The 17,796-nt window shown below is 32.9% G+C and overlaps 2 protein-coding genes across 3 annotated transcripts in view; one reads left to right on the top strand and one right to left on the bottom strand.

Annotated features, from left to right (window-relative positions):
* Positions 1–268: 268 nt before the first annotated feature.
* LOC100373896 (uncharacterized) overlaps positions 269–17,796 on the bottom strand; it is a 39,033-nt gene continuing 21,505 nt past the window's right edge. For both annotated transcript variants that reach the window (XM_085495412.1, XM_085495413.1), the window contains 10 exons: positions 16,411–16,467; positions 15,225–15,273; positions 14,737–14,828; positions 13,731–13,844; positions 13,370–13,523; positions 12,730–12,782; positions 11,946–12,072; positions 6,849–6,934; positions 2,658–2,873; positions 269–2,138 (listed from right to left, as the gene is read on the bottom strand). In XM_085495412.1, coding sequence (XP_085351538.1) covers positions 2,073–2,138; positions 2,658–2,873; positions 6,849–6,934; positions 11,946–12,072; positions 12,730–12,782; positions 13,370–13,523; positions 13,731–13,844; positions 14,737–14,828; positions 15,225–15,273; positions 16,411–16,467 — 1,014 coding nt within the window. In that variant the 3' untranslated portion in view covers positions 269–2,072. The remainder of the gene's footprint in view (positions 2,139–2,657; positions 2,874–6,848; positions 6,935–11,945; positions 12,073–12,729; positions 12,783–13,369; positions 13,524–13,730; positions 13,845–14,736; positions 14,829–15,224; positions 15,274–16,410; positions 16,468–17,796) is intronic.
* Positions 7,757–11,080, top strand: LOC144343205 (E3 ubiquitin-protein ligase TRIM71-like). Its single transcript, XM_078005918.2, has one exon. The coding sequence runs from the start codon at positions 7,777–7,779 to the stop codon at positions 9,934–9,936; it is 2,160 nt and encodes a 719-aa protein (XP_077862044.1). The 5' UTR covers positions 7,757–7,776; the 3' UTR covers positions 9,937–11,080.

Here is a 17,796-nt window from a genome sequence, read left to right as displayed (position 1 = left end):
CAATGAGCATCAACATGCTCACCAGCGCCATAATTCCAAAATCACGCCTCTCTGATTAATTGCCAGAGTCACTCCGAAAACCATTTATATACCCAGTTAACGATAGAAAAAGTGTTTCTAGAGTTGAACCATAATGGGGAGGGAAAGGTGTCAGCTTATGGCAATCAAGATGTCGAAATTCTCTCTTCAGCCTGGAAATTTTACCCAACACATTGCAAATGCACTCAAACTCAATCAGAAATACAAAAACAAAAAACAGCATACACACTTTTCCACAAGAAATGTGCTTTAATTTCAATATTTTCCCCCCCAAAAATGGTATGAAAATAGATTCCTCATTATCTCCCATAAATATATTAACAATGCAACTACACCCTGGTGTTAAATTAAGGTAAAGTTCTAAAATAAAGTTATGCTATTAAAATATAGTGCACAGTACTGAATATAATTACTCAAAATACACATTTCCAATGGTGAAAAAAAATGCTGTAATGTGGCGACTTTGGGAGTAGGAGAAAGACCATCTTTATTCATTAGTGCAGTTGTATTACAATTTAGGGACATTTAGAATAATAAATACAAAAGTCTTTATTCAAGCAATAACTATAGCACTCCCCCCCAAAAAAAAACTGGTCATCATGCACATCAGATATACATATGTAGTTTTATACTTCCAAATTATTTTCAATCAGACCTTCCCAAAGGTCACACATGCTGGTAATTTCCACCTGACCTCCCCAGAGGTCACACAACTTGGTAATTTCCACTTGACCTCCCCAGAGGTCACACAACCTGGTAATTTCTACACACCGATTTAAAATACTATACCATCACTGTAAATGTTAAAATTCTAGATTTTACCTCAACGAAGTAATAAACCTATTTCAAATACAGATTTGTATCACCAATATTAATATTTTGATAAAACAAACATCACCAACATTCAGGTATATACAATGTCAAAGGTCACACATCCTGGTACTTCCTATACACCAAAAGGTCACACATCCTGGTACTTTCTATATGACGCCAAAAGGTCACACATCCTGGTAATTAACAGTTTATTGGAAATATTTGTTGGCAAAAATATGCGTAACTGAAACAGAATGATTGCAAAAAAATACATGAAAGTAATTTCTGTGATTGGCTAGAATGCCGTTTTCATTCAAAGTTAGATCAGTCAATACACGGTTACTTCTTCTAGTAACTGCGATCAATATAAAGATCTTTGTCCACCAAAGTACTGTAGAATACTTTATTTTCGCTTGGAATTTATTTTCGCTGAAGGGATGATTCCGTGAAAATAAAATCCGGTGAATATACATTTTTTCCTATATTTTACATTAATCTCATCAAAAATCAGTGAAAATAAATTCCAAGCAAAACGCCCAAAAAGCCTTTTCAGCGAAAATAAATTCCAGCGAAAATAAAGTATTCTACAGTAGTCCTCTTTCAAAATAGGAAAATAAGTGTAATTCTCTCACAGACTGCATCTCTTTTTTTCAACTTCATAAAAAATTTCGGATCATTTTTAAAAATAGGTAAGCTAGTTCAAATTTGATTTTTGACCTTGAATTAAAAATATTAGATTGAATTAAAAATATTAGATTGATGGTTTTGTTTTTTCAAGGCAGTTTCCCTGCAATGCAGAATATTCATATTTGAGATTAATTTATTGATCAGTAGTCTTCAGCACAACTGTCAATATGCTTTCAAATTTCTTGTAATGCCCAAAAAGCGCGACAAATTCCCTTTTTCGTTATTAGTGCTGTAAGTAAAAAATTCACACTAACAGGGAACAAACTTTTGAGGTTCATATATCAAGAAAAAAAAGAAGTATAAAACTAACTGGCTTGCATTACAAAATCAAAAAGGGAAAGTGTAAATAAAATGTACATTTGTCTACTTAAAAAAACTGTAGGTACATAATCATAGTGTCACTTAAAATGTACATACAGAAATTGGCACAGTGACTGTTAGTTCATTGTTTAATTCCTCCCCTTGCAGTTTTAATTAAAAAACATAGTACATGATAAAAACCAGCTAGAATGACCTATATAGCTGGAAATGGTTTAGCTGGGAGCAGTTTTCACCAGGGATGCAGGAAATAGACGCATAGCAACGTAGTCGTCAATCATCTGAAATAAAACAAAGCAATTGAATTTTTGAAAGTCACCATTTTATTTTTGAAAATAACTCAAATTTATTGCAATATCATACAAAACTCTGCAAAGCTTGTATGTGAATAAGGCCAAAAAAAAAATTGTTTTGTTGCTTTCAGCGACAGACCGAAAAATATAAAATATCGGGTCCCTTTTATTTTAATTTTTTTTTTAAAGGGCCTAAATATCAAAAATTAAAGATTCCGGACTGTTGTTTGATCCCTATAGTCCCCATAAGTGGAGACTTTGGACCTCGGGTTGATCTGTATTTTTCTGACATGTTCCAAAACCTTGGTTATTTACGATACTCTTAGTTTTCACGAATTTAAAAAAAAAAAAAAAAAAAAAAAAAAAAATCCGACCGACCGTTCGACCGACCGACTGACTGACTGACTGACCCAATTTTTCGACTTGAGGGCAACATAAGTTTTTTTGTTGCTGGCCTAATGAGTATATGTAATCATTGTTGTTCTGGAGTTGTTTGAATTATCTCACCTCTTGTAATTGTTCCTGCTCCATACGAGGATGGAGCAGCGTAAACCCCGTGTTCTGCAGCTTACACCCATCAAGATGAAGATGTTTGTTGTACAATAATTCTTGATCAATAAATGGACTTAAAGGTGTGTTGATGATGCCCTCTGATTCACACACCCGTGACCACGGGTCCATGTGCTTTTCGTTACCTTCGTCCACTACATCTTGCATAGTAATCTACAAAGATTAAATATAAAGAGCCTAGGGAGTCTAATAGTGCTCATCGGATGCGATTGTACTGATAAAAAATGGTGCTCTGAAAGGGTAATGATACTAGGGAGTCCAATATAGTGCTCTCTAAAAGATTGAATATGCTTATACTAGGGAGTCCAATATAGTGCTCTCTAAAAGATTGAATATGTTTATACTAGGGAGTCCAATATAATGCTTTCTAAAAAATTAAACATGATTATACTAGGGAGTCCAATATAGTACTTTCTAAAAGATTAAACATGTTCATACGAGGGAGTCCAATATAATGCTTTCTAAAAAATTAAACATGATTATACTAGGGAGTCCAATATAGTACTTTCTAAAAGATTAAACATGTTCATACGAGGGAGTCCAATATAATGCTTTCTAAAAAATTAAACATGATTATACTAGGGAGTCCAATATAGTGTTCTCTAAAAGATTGAAAATGTTTATACCAGGGAGTCCAATATAGTGCTTTCTAAAAAAATAAACATGATTATACTAGGGAGTCCAATATAGTACACTCTAAAAAATTGAAAATGTTTATACTAGGGAGTCCAATATAATGCTTTCTAAAAAATTAAACATGATTATACTAGGGAGTCCAATATAGTGCTATCTAAAAGATTAAACATGTTCATACTAGGGAGTCCAATATAATGCTTTCTAAAAAATTAAACATGATTATACTAGGGAGTCCAATATAGCGCTTTCTAAAAGTTTAAATATATTTATACTAGGGAGTCCAATATAGTGCTTTCTAAAAGATTAAACATGTTCATACTAGGGAGTCCAATATAATGCTTTCTAAAAAATTAAACATGATTATACTAGGGAGTCCAATATAGCGCTTTCTAAAAGTTTAAATATATTTATACTAGGGAGTCCAATATAGTGCTTTCTAAAAGATTAAACATGTTCATACTAGGGAGTCCAATATAATGCTTTCTAAAAAATTAAACATGATTATACTAGGGAGTCCAATATAGTGCTCTCTAAAAGATTGAAAATGTTTATACTAGGGAGTCCAATATAGTGCTTTCTAAAAAATTAAACATGATTATACTAGGGAGTCCAATATAGTACACTCTAAAAGATTGAAAATGTTTATACTAGGGAGTCCAATATAATGCTTTCTAAAAAATTTAACATGATTATACTAGGGAGTCCAATATAGTGCTTTCTAAAAGTTTAAATACATTTATATTAGGGAGTCCAATATAGTGCTCTCTAAAAGATTGAAAATGTTTATACTAGGGAGTCCAATATAGTGCTTTCTAAAAAATTAAACATGATTATACTAGGGAGTCCAATATAGTACACTCTAAAAGATTGAAAATGTTTATACTAGGGAGTCCAATATAATGCTTTCTAAAAAATTTAACATGATTATACTAGGGAGTCCAATATAGTGCTATCTAAAAGATTAAACATGTTCATACTAGGGAGTCCAATATAATGCTTTCTAAAAATTAAACATGATTATACTAGGGAGTCCAATATAGCGCTTTCTAAAAGTTTAAATATATTTATACTAGGGAGTCCAATATAGTGCTTTCTAAAAGATTAAACATGTTCATACTAGGGAGTCCAATATAATGCTTTCTAAAAAATTAAACATGATTATACTAGGGAGTCCAATATAGCGCTTTCTAAAAGTTTAAATATATTTATACTAGGGAGTCCAATATAGTGCTTTCTAAAAGATTAAACATGTTCATACTAGGGAGTCCAATATAATGCTTTCTAAAAAATTAAACATGATTATACTAGGGAGTCCAATATAGTGCTCTCTAAAAGATTAAATATGATTATACTAGGGAGTCCAAAATAATGTTTTCTAAAAGATTAAATATGATTATACTAGGGAGTCCAATATAGTGCTTTCTAAAAGTTTAAATACATTTATACTAGCGAGTCCAATATAGTGTTTTCTGTTTATAGTGTTTTCTAGTGTTTTTTTCTGATTAAATATGATTATACTAGGGAGTCCAATATAATGCTTTCTAAAAGATTAAATATGATTATACTAGAGAGTCCAATATAGTGCTTTCTGAAGTTGAATATTATTATACTAGAGAGTTCAATAAAATGCTTTCTGGAAAATTAAACATGATTATACTAGGGAGTCCAATATAATGCTTTCTAAAAGATTAAATATGACTATACTAGGAAGTCCAATATAATGCTTTCTAAAAGATTAAATATGATTATACTAGAGAGTCCAATATAGTGCTTTCTGAAGTTGAATATTATTATACTAGAGAGTTCAATAAAATGCTTTCTGGAAAATTAAACATGATTATACTAGGGAGTCCAATATAATGCTTTCTAAAAGATTAAATATGACTATACTAGGAAGTCCAATATAATGCTTTCTAAGAGATTAAATATGATTATACTAGGGAGTCCAATATAATGTTTTCTAAAAGATTAAATATGATTATACTAGGGAGTCCAATATAATGTTTTCTAAAAGATTAAATATGATTATACTAGGGAGTCCAATATAATGCTTTCTAAGAGATTAAATATTATTATACTAGAGAGTCCAATATAATGCTTTCTAAAAGATTAAATATGATTATACTAGGGAGTCCAATGTAATGCTTTCTAAAAGATTAAATATGATTATACTAGGGAGTCCAATGTAATGTTTTCTAAAAGATTAAATATGATTATACTAGGGAGTCCAATATAATGTTTTCTAAAAGATTAAATATGATTATACTAGGGAGTCCAATATAATGCTTTCTAAGAGATTAAATATTATTATACTAGAGAGTCCAATATAATGCTTTCTAAAAGATTAAATATGACTATACTATGGAGTCCAATATAATGTTTTCTAAAAGATTAAATATGATTATACTAGAGAGTCCAATATAATGCTTTCTAAAAGATTAAATATGACTATACTAGGGAGTCCAATATAATGTTTTCTAAAAGATTAAATATGATTATACTAGAGAGTCCAATATAATGCTTTCTAAAAGATTAAATATGATTATACTAGGGAGTCCAATATAATGCTTTCTAAAAGATTAAATATGATTATACTAGGGAGTCCAATATAATGCTTTCTAAAAGATTAAATATGATTATACTAGGGAGTCCAATGTAATGTTTTCTAAAAGATTAAATATGATTATACTAGGGAGTCCAATATAATGTTTTCTAAAAGATTAAATATGATTATACTAGGGAGTCCAATATAATGCTTTCTAAGAGATTAAATATTATTATACTAGAGAGTCCAATATAATGCTTTCTAAAAGATTAAATATGATTATACTAGGGAGTCCAATATAATGTTTTCTAAAAGATTAAATATGATTATACTAGAGAGTCCAATATAATGCTTTCTAAAAGATTAAATATGACTATATTAGGGAGTCCAATATAATGCTTTCTAAAAGATTAAATATGATTATACTAGAGAGTCCAATATAGTACTTTCTAAAAGATTAAATATGATTATACTAGGGAGTCCAATATAATGTTTTCTAAAAGACTAAATATGATTATACTAGGGAATCCAATATAGTACACTCTAAAAGATTAAATATGATTATACTAGGGAGTCCAATATAATGCTTTCTGAAGTTGAATATTATTGTACTAGAGAATTCAATAAAATGCTTTCTAGAAAATTTAATATGCTTATACTAAGGAGTCCAATACAATGATTTCTGGAAAATTAAATATGTTTATGCTCGGGAGTCCAATACAGTGCTCTTTAATAGATTAAATATGATTGAACTAGGCAGTCCAATACAGTATTCTATGGAAGGGTAATTATGATTATACTAAGGAGTTCAATACAGTGATGCCTGAAAGAATTGTATATGATACTAGAAACGAAATATGCTCTGAAGTCATATTCCAATATGATAGACATGGATGATTCCATCTTACCTATAGGGTAGACAAGCTACAAAATTGAGGGATACTAACCTTCGCTATATTAGATACAATAGATCCAAGATAGTCGTGTTTTATTTCAAATATCCTTGATATAATATCTGATATAGTTCCTTGAGCTGAATAATAATAATAATATATAATAACAGTTTTTATTTTGAGAACCAGCTCATAACAAAAAGTTGAAAATTACTAAAAACACAACAGCAAAACAGAAATTAGGAATAGGGTGCCTTATAAATATCAGAAAAGACGCTTTTCCAGTAGTTGCTGTCCCTCAACATGTCAGTAGACATGGCTGCCACAATTAAAGATTCTCATAACACCAAAACATTATAAATAAAAAATGGTTTACAACACTGGCTCTGATTGGTCCATCCACAAACTTAACAACCAGGGCCACCAATCCGGTAATGTCTAACAGCACTGGGTTTTGCATCAGACTTTTATAAATATTTCAGATTACCATAAAATCTGCATTAGAAGTCTCATCCCTAATAGAAGCTGTACCCATACTTTTTGAAAAATTGAGAACTAAAAATTGAACATTTCTTATATTTATAGATAGAGCAAATAAAATAAATGTCTGAAGTATGTTGTTAAAATTTATAAGTTGATTTATAAGTCAGTGATACAACCCATTTGGCATCAATCCAAAAGTAGAAGGAAATACAGTTAACAATGCTTGGATACACAGTACCCCTTATGCTGGGGGGAATTTGTAAAGTATTAAACTTGATTTTTCATCTGACTACATTTTTCATCTGACATATTTAATATTGAACAATATGGATTTCATTTGTACTAGCCCACAAGTATAATATTTACATTTAATATATACATTTTTTTAAATAAATTTCACAAGGAAATACATATTACAAATTCACAGTTTCCTAAGTAGCTTAGTTTTTCGCAACAGTTAAAACACTTGTCTACCATGGCCGAATCAGCTGTCACATCCATGTCACTTAGAGATGAAAACAGTGAGGTTTTCCTCAGCTGTTCCATTTGTTTAGAGATCTTGAAAGATCCCAAATTACTACCATGTCTTCATACCTTCTGTCAAAAATGTTTGGTGGATTTTAAAGATGATTCAGGAGGGGTTTTGAGCTGTAAAACATGCAAAATTCAGTGCGACACCCCAATCCAGGAACTAAAGTCCAACTTTTTTATTTCAAGCCTACTGGACAGGTTCCAGAGACAGAAGCTGCTGAGTACAGACCAGCATTCACTGACATGCGAGATATGCCAAGAGAAGACTGCAACTCACAGGTGTGTAGACTGTCCACAATTTTGCTGTGATGTATGTGTTACCATTCATGGACGCATTCCAGCACTCCGCTCTCATGAAGTGCTGACAATTGATGAGTACAAAGAGAAAGAATCTAGGTGTTATCTCATGGTACAGTCCAAAGTTTTCTGTAGTGATCATAAAGATACCTACTTAGAATTCTACTGCGACACATGCCAGGTGCCTGTATGCTTGAAATGCACCATAGTTAACCACAGAGTTCCTGAACACGTCCATAGAGACTTGCAGGAGGTAGCAGATGAGTATAAAACACAACTGAGAGAAATGCTAGGACAGTTGAAAGTGAAAGAAAAGCAGATGGAGGAAGAAAAAGCAACAGCTGTGGCGACAAGAGAAGAAATCCAAAACCAGTGTGCGGCAGAGAAAGTTAAAGTTATGAGAAGAGCACAAGAAGTGATAGAAAGAGTAAAAAGAGAAGAGAAGATGCTGATAGATGCCTTGGATGAAAGTGCTACGATGGAATTAAAAGCTGCAGCAATGAACATTGATGAGAAGGAATTTCACCATGGCAACATAGTCAGCACACATCATTATCTAAACACACTAGTGCATCATGGGAATGCCATTCATTTACTATCTACCAAGCTTGAAACTATGAGCCACATAAAAGAGATGGTTGCTATGGAAACCAAACCACCAATCAGTGACAATATCACTGAGTTCCATCCAGGAAGTGACCTTGCCAGGCATACATTGATGGGGGTTATCAAAACTGATGCCTGTCCATCCAAATGCACAGTTGAAAACCTCCCAAAACAACTTCTGAAGGGTGAATCTGCCAACCTGCTCATCACAACCAGAGATTCCAGAGAAAAACAAATCATTCCTCGTCAAGGTATCACAGTAAAGACAATGAACCCTGATGCACCACAGGAAGACATTGATGTTACTGACAATAATGATGGGACTTGTAATGTGATGATAACAGGAAAAATGGTAGAAAAACATCAAGTTGCCATGACGATTGGTAACCAACATATATCAGGATCACCATTTCATATTTCTGTACCAAGCAGTGGGTGGCTACAGACAGTGGGAAAAGCAGAAAGTGAAGGACAGCTCAGTGCTGATGCTTGGGGAATAACTGTAAATAAACACAGTGACTTTGTGACAGCTGATAAAGGGAACAACAGAGTGACCATCCATGACAGAGAAGGAAATTACAAACAGTCATTTACATTCACTGATCAGTTTGCAGAGCCATTCAAACCATGTGATGTAGTAATATCAGATGATAATGAATACTTTATGTTGGATGATAGGAACAAACAAGTTGTTGTGAGTGATGAATACGGAAAGTTGATTAGAAAGTTTGGAAGCAGTGAACTTGATAATCCATGTGGAATTGCAATTAATCCTGCTACTAAGCATATTTATGTGAGTGAGTTTAGTGAGGGTTGTATTAGAAAGTATACCAAAGATGGTGTATATATAAAGACATTTAGGAAAGGTATAAACAACAAACTTTATATGTTAGCTATTAACAGTGATGGATTGCTATATGTGGTTAATTTTGGCAACCACTGTGTCGAGGTATTTGATTCTGATGAACAGTTTATTTTTGAATTCTCTTCCCTTGGTGACAACGAGATGATTACTCCCAGTGGAGTGGCTGTGGATAGGAATGACTATGTGTACGTGAGTAGTTTGAATCAGGTCACTAAGCACGAGACCTATGGTCAGTTTATTTGTAGGATTGATGATGATAGTGATGGGTTGATTAGGCCATGCGGCGTAGCAGTGTGCAATGATGGTAGAATAGCTGTGGTGGATTGTGGGAATAGATGCGTAAAAGTGTTTGAGGAATGAGGTTAGTAATCAGCTTCAAACAGTTTCACTTTAAGGGTAGATAAAATGAAGGGCAGGCAACATCTATCATACATCTACGAAAGATATGCAATATGAAGGTCAACATATGAGAGAAAGCCAACTCTGTATCACTCAAATGTCATGGTAAAAAATTGTGAGACGTAGCGAGAAACTGTCACTTTTGGCGGGAAAAAAAGTGATTACTGCGCAAAAATTGACACTGTTTAGAGATACTCAATATGACGAGAATTTGGATTAATATGGGAAAAGTAAGAATTTTGAACCTCACCGACAAATTGGTGAAAATTTTATACCATCGCCAATGAAGCGCTCAAAATATCTGTGAGAATAATAGCAAGTCTCACGAACTGTGAGAAAGCATCAGAAACTGATCGTTGTCTTGCACTTATTACCAAAAGCGCATACTTTATGCGGGACAAATTGAAGATATTAAAACTTAGCTTTTTTTCATCAGTATATTGAGACGAGCACTGACTTTGTTAATTGCTTTAATGGGTGGTTTGAAATAACTCTCATCTTGTTTGTAACGACTGTGATAGACATTTGTCGTTTCCATCTCACTATTATGGGATATGTCAAACAAGATGAAATCAAGATTACATAATATTCAGATTTTATTCCTATTATTATTTTTTATATATACATTGAAGAGATTGTGTGGAGCAAAAACTTGTTTGAAATGCCAAAGTTGTAGTGCAGCGAGTGTTTGAATTTGTGGCAAACTATTAAGACTGTGTTTTAGAAATGTTCTATTTGTCACATGTGACACATATCAAATACTATGTAACATGAAAAATATAGCACTTTTAAACTGCTTATAAACTGTTATTGTAACAATCTAATGAAAAATCAAGACCACATGGATATTAACATGGATTACGATAATGAAAGTAAAATTTTGTGGTGCTTAATGTAAAATCTATATTAGAAACTTTTATTAAAAGAATGCGACTTCTATTACAGCATCTACACATACGAGAAATGGTGATTTTTCGGGACTCAATTGTGAATTTGTGTGACTTCTATTTGGGATGCAGCTTCTACTACAGATTTTACAGTAATATCAATTGGGCAAAGGACAATCAGAAATAGGATCTGAATAAAAAATTGTCTTTTTAGTGAAGCATTACTGTGTTTTTGCAAAATTGGTGTAGAATATAAAACTACACTACATTCTTTGTGTACATGCAGTCTACAACATCCCTAAACTGCAATATACCTCAAACAATCTGTCTATTACTCAACATAATATGAGGTTATTACGAGGATACCTCAAAGTATGCACAAAGATAATACAGCGGGAGTATCGACTGACGTGCATTGGAGGTCGATGCGACGGCGTACTGTCTGAGTGCATACTTTGAAGTATCCTCGTAATAACCTTATTATTATACATCTTTTACTTCCAAGGATACATCATGGGAATGCCGAAATCCAAAAAGTTTAGAACAGCAAACTTCTTTGTGTGGAGTCCGATCAAATCCTGGTGGCAGCCATGTTTGTTTTTATTATTAGAGGACGCTTACGCGCGTAATGATTCGATATTTGGAATTCGTATTTCCTAATATGGTAGAATGAAAATATCCTGTAAAATACCGCAAAATTACGGCACGGTGCAACTTATGGCGTTACGGTGACAGATGTATAATAATATAAAATATGCCTCAGTCAAACAGTCTTTTTTATATATATTTATTATTCAAGGTTTACATACATGTATATGAGGCATTACTGCCATGAATTTTAGGCTACCTAAAATGACAGTTTCGCATCTCTGGACAGACATACAGACAGAAACCAAACTAATAGTCACGGTTCATTCTGTCTGAACGCAAACTAAAAACCTTAAGCGTTAAGATTATTTTGTGTACCGGTAATTGTATACAAGTACATAACTACAGCAGATATGAACTAAAACTCCCTAACTGTACCAGTAAGATTAACAGAGCCCCCTAACTGGGTCAAAAGAAAAATATTGTAAAACTTACTCGAACTGGAGTTGTCGACTACATTGTAAATGTCACCTCGTTTCCCATTCATTGTAAGATGCCATATTGCACGACAGACGTCCACTACATGTACAGTGTTCATGCGTACGTCTTTACTCCATAATAACTAGAAAAAGAAAAACCCAGTACATAATAACTGTCAAGACGATGTGACAGCGTCAAACTAGATTGCCAGTATTAATATAAAAAAATCTAAGCGAATGTCACATCCCTCTCTTTGTTCATCCCTGTCACCCAACAAAAAAAATCGTACATGTACCTAGTCGGTTACTGCATACTCACATTTCAGCAAAGGGGAACCGATACTATAAATAAGGGCAAGATGGCCACCGCAATTAGTATGCTAATCCGAACCAAGCCGCTCACATCGTGGTGGGAGCTCCGGGAAATGTGCCATTTACGATGTTTAGAGATCAAGCTGTGATTCCAAATACATTTCTACGGGTGCATGAATATGTACGCTAGGGGTTTGGCTTTTTATGTATAAACATTGTTGTTTTCGGTCGAAACGTGCCGCGACAAGTAAAAATCATGAGTTTAAAATGGCGGCTAATGTATGCAAAATGCCTGTCAATCACAGTTTGAGTAAGCAAGCATAATAAGCATTCATTTACTTAGTGGACAGAGGCGGAGTTAATTACCCATAAGCACTTGGTGCTATCCATGAGATTGAGCGGTTCCCCTTTAATGAAGAAAAAAATCTTGTGTGTTTTTGTAAATTAAATTTCAGCATTAAGAAGTTAACAATATACGGACAACCCACCTTCATTGTTTCTTTGAGATGTTTATAAACAGCAGCAACTACTATTCTGGGCACTGTAAAAAATACTCACTATTATAATAAAGTTCTAAATCATGTTTATTGATTACAATAAATGTAATTAAGAACATTAAAATATAAATAAAGATAAGTTTAGGTAAACAAAAATAGTTTCTGGTCAATGCGTTTCCTAATATCAATCCAGGTGTACATTTTTTATTTATTTTAATTCAAAATTTTCACCAATTTGTGCTTTTATTTAGATTTTTCAAAAATTCAGCACAAATTAGAATAACAACTGTTGACGCAATCTTTTTTCAACTGATGACCGAAAATTCTAATTTTTTGTTTTGGAGTCACTCTATATGAAAGCACAATAAATGCATAAAGGACACGTGTACGTTTCGGTTAAAAATAGACCCTCCCACAAAAACAAAAGTTAAGTACAATAACTCACAGAGGGCGCTGTTCCAGCTATAAAAAAATCATTTCACAACATTCACATTTTGCAATATTATTTCCTCCAAATTAAGTTAGAAATCTACAGTTGACCTGAGGTGTGTGTTCGAATTGTGCGTAAACAAACAATGTACTTTATACATGTTGTATACAGTGTTTTGGGTCTCATTTTACAAATACTTACTAATTCCATTTTTGTCTCCTAATCCATAAGTAATTGCCGGCCGAACAATTATATAATTCAACCCATCTATTTTTGAAAGCTCTTTTTCTACCTCTAGTTTGTGCTTGGCCATGTGCGTCCATGGCGACACTTTGGAACTTTCCGCACTAGCTTTCTGCAAAAGACAAAATGTATACTTCTAACAACATAAAGTACCAGTTTTTATTTTTCCTGATGCTTCGCACAATATAGTAATCTTACAGGAAAAAAAAAGATGTCATAGAAACTGTGATGGAAAGGAAATGACATCACACTACCCATCTCCTTTAAAGGAAGTGATGTCATAGAAACTTGGACTAAAAGGAAATGACATCACACTAACCTTATCTGCTGCATAAACCTGACCTGTGGATATTTCTAAATATTTTTTAACTTTTCTTTTGGCTGCTTCTCGGGCACAATTCAGGCTCAGTTTGACTATTCCATCTTTGTACACCTGTAAAGAAAATTACATTTGAGAAGCAAAGAAATTGAACCAATATGACTGAATCAACATTCAGTTTACATTAGATTGGTTTCACTTCCACAGTCATGCTATAGACCGGTCTGGAAACAAACCAAATGTCTTTCAAACAGCACATGTCACGGCTAAATAATGAACGATTCACACCTTTTAGACAATAATCACTACTATTATTTCTACTGCACATTCAACTGCACACATAAAAAGTAAATTCTTTATAATTGAGATTTTAAAATTAAAAAAATCAGAATCCACCTTGAATGAGCTCAAATTAAGTTAAACTGATTTCACGCTATCCAAAACATTGATTTAAGGATTTTACTTTCAATAGCAGATCAGGAAAAGTAGCAATTTATTTCTTCATCATGCAAGTCTACCGAGCATTCGTCACGTACTTCAAAGTAGCCAGAACAAGCATTGTAATATGCATTGCCATTATTTGATCAGTCTACAGAGCGACTATGTTCAGATAGACGTGTGAAAAAAAGCCCCTTACCGTAATTCAAATCATGGCCATTGTTTTTTCATATGAAATCATTCTTCAATCAAAATACAATTCAAAATTTGCTATACCATATTTGCTCTATTAGTAGTGCATGTAATTTACACAGATTTTCTAAAAATAGGTAATATTTTATGATTGAGTATCCAGCAAATGCTGTGTTTAGTTCATTACGTTTTGATTGAAGATTCGCTTCCATCAGAGTAAATACTGTATTCTAGATATATATAACACAATTACTACAAAACAAATAGTTTTCAATGTGACTGCCCTTTCTTTTACCCATACACAATTATGTCAAAGTAATGTTTAGAGGCTAGACTAGGTAAATCATGATGGATTTCTATTAAACAAATAACTTACTGGTTCCGACTGCCCATATTTGGTCTCTGCAGCGGCATTCACGACGATATCGAATTCACCATCGTCATCTTGGAAACATCTTTCTACAGATGCTGTAATTGTAACAAAAATACAGCAATCACTCACGAAATATTTACATTTATCTGCAAACACATCTCCACTGAATCTGAATTTTTGTTAATTGTAGCAATTTCATTTTTTGTTAGCTTAATTTGCTTTCAAAACTGTCACATATTTAATTTATGTGGATTAGTATTAGTAATAAATGTAAGTTTACAAAAATAAGTTGAAATTATTGGTGATAATGACAATCAATTTGATTTTTTTTTTTTTTGATTTTTTAAAAAGTATTTATGAAAAGTCAAAACCAGCTCAAAGCAAGCTTTGCAGTTAATTTACACCAGGAATATACAAACAGATGAACTGTAGAAACATTGTAGAAATTCTCTAGTGTGGTAATTTTTCATTGGAATGTATTAGAATCTTACCCTCATTGATAAGATTTGCGGATTTAAACTCTACCTTAGAAAAGACTTCCTGCATGAAAGAAAGAAAACATAAAAGCAAATGTTAGAACTGACATTTTACTTCACACAGCAAAATACTGTCATCATACGCCAGCTGTTTGTTTTCTCGGCTTCTCTATTGAAAAATAGACTCCAGAACTTTTGCTATATATGATCCCTGTTCCGCCCACTTTAAATTTGCATATTTTGATCCTTAGCTGACAAACATCCAATCATACAAGACATGATGTCACCCACTTGAATAATTAATAAATTGCATGGCCATATTTTTCAACTAGTGGGTGATTCCAATGCCACAGAATCATGGGGGTGTTTGCTTTTATTGCACTTATGTTCGCTTACATTTATGAAGTTGTAGTAAATCAATGTACAATTAAAGCGAACCTCAATGCGGCCTTTAATTATAGTTGTGTATATCCTCAACTGTATTCGAAATAATATTGCAGTATAATTTTGTTTTAATTATAACTGTAGCTTGGATAGGCATTTGAAGTGCTTGCAATTTAACACCATGTAGGCCATTCATGGAGGGGAATAAATAACGAACAAATATATTTAACATTCGGGTACTTTTCAAAGCTATGACGTTTTAGTATCTGATCGCATTCGTATACGCCATTTCTTTTATTGAACTGCATGATCAACAAATTAAATTACTAAAATTACGTGAATGCACTACACGAACTTATTAACATGCGAATTGAATATGACAAATGCCTGAATGTGTTTGTGACAACTACTGTAAAAAAATTAATTATTCACTGGGTTTTAATTTTGCTTATTTCGCTGACTGGAAAATGCGTTAAATTAAAACCCATTGAATATGTAAAATTTAGCATAGAACACATAATCTAAATGATAAAATCGTGAATTTAAAACCCACTGAACATGCCTGAAATGGTAAATCAGCGAAATTTAAACCCAGTGAAAATTAATCAATGACGTTTTGGGGTCTACTTTATTGCATGTTTCACATACTTTTGTAATGGTGTTATATGTCACCTGATCACCCGAGTGTATTAATATGTGAAAAGTAGTGCCGTTGGGGTAACTGAAAATGGCAGAATAAACAAGAAGTTGAACTCGAAAGCTTGTTCTTTGGTTTATTCGTTTCACATCACATATATACTCTCGTGATTGCATCTACCTTATGTTTTGGATTCAGCCATGCTGTTTGCGGCGGCACTTTATCAGCAACTCGTATCTGAAATAGAGATAATATGACAGAAGAAGTATGTGACATGCTATTATTAATGAAATTTATAATATATACACTAAAAAAGAAACCCAAAAAAGTGTAATATTTTTTTTTTTTATTCGTTTATTCAAAGTCAGTTTGAAATACCCAGCCAAAGGCTCACTGACTACTAAAAATTACATCAAACAAAAGCAAACATCAAACACAGAGAAAAAAAACAATAAAATTTCACAAATAATCAAGTAAATATCTTAAAATGATGGTGACCACAATGACACCATTTGCTTAAAAGAATACAAATCTTTGCACTCCTTCATTCGATTAGGAAGCGAGTTCCACATTTTAGCACCATAATAAGACAATGACTCCAGTCCATAGCGTTTAGTTCTTGGTCGTTTTAACTGTAATTGATGAGAATTTCTTAAATTGTACATTACATTTTTCTCCTTTTATAAATCCCACATAAAAGATGGGGAGAGTTTGTTCACACTTTTATAAACTTCAACAAGTATGTTACATTTCCTGGACATCTCTAGTGTTTGTAGTCCAGCACGTTCCAATAAAGTTTGATAGCTGGACTGAAAATCATTGTACACAAATTTCAGAGCTCTGTATTGAATACGCTCCATCTTAGCAATGTTTGCTTTACCACAAAAAATTCCAAACTAAAGAACAATAAGTAAAATGTGATAAAATAAAACATCTAAATATACATAGTCTTGAGGCTTGATCGAAATAACCCGACATTCTTTGCAAAACATTCAATTGGGCACCTGCCCGTTTACACAGAACACTAACATGATGATGAAAATTTAAATTCTGATCAGTATTAATCCCGAGCAATTTAACACTAGTTTCAGTTTCAATAGCAACACCCCCAATACTAAAAGTGGTATTGTCAGATTTGTCATTTAATATAATTGCTTGAAATTTATTTATATTAGCTTCCATCATGTTATCTTTGAACCATTTGACAGCCATTTCTGACTTTTGAGTTTATCAGCTCATTTTTATTTACACCAGTAGCTGATATAGTATTGTCATCAGCATAATTATAAAGTGACATATTTGTAGATATTGCAAAAAGGTCATTTACAAAAGTATTAAAAAGTACTGGCCCTAAAACAGACCCCTGTGGGACCGCCTTACATAAACTGAGCCAGTCATGCCCAGATAGTTTGACTCTCTGCTTTCTGGATGTAAGATAAGACCAGATGAATGCACATCCAAAGCTAGGCAATTATCAGCTGATGGGGGAGACAGTCAAATGCTTTACTAAGGTCCATTAGAATCACAGTCAGCTAGTGCACATCTGATATAATAAAATAAATGCAA

The sequence above is a fragment of the Saccoglossus kowalevskii genome, chromosome 21 (assembly GCF_978046115.1).
Source record: "Saccoglossus kowalevskii chromosome 21, keSacKowa6.1, whole genome shotgun sequence".
NCBI classification, from domain to species: Eukaryota; Metazoa; Hemichordata; class Enteropneusta; family Harrimaniidae; genus Saccoglossus; species Saccoglossus kowalevskii.
This window is presented reverse-complemented; position numbering and strand designations above follow the sequence as displayed.

Excerpts from the sequence above, each read along its gene's own strand:
- LOC144343205 (XM_078005918.2), top strand. The coding sequence starts at position 7,777 with ATGTCACTTAGAGATGAAAACAGTGAGGTTTTCCTCAGCTGTTCCATT.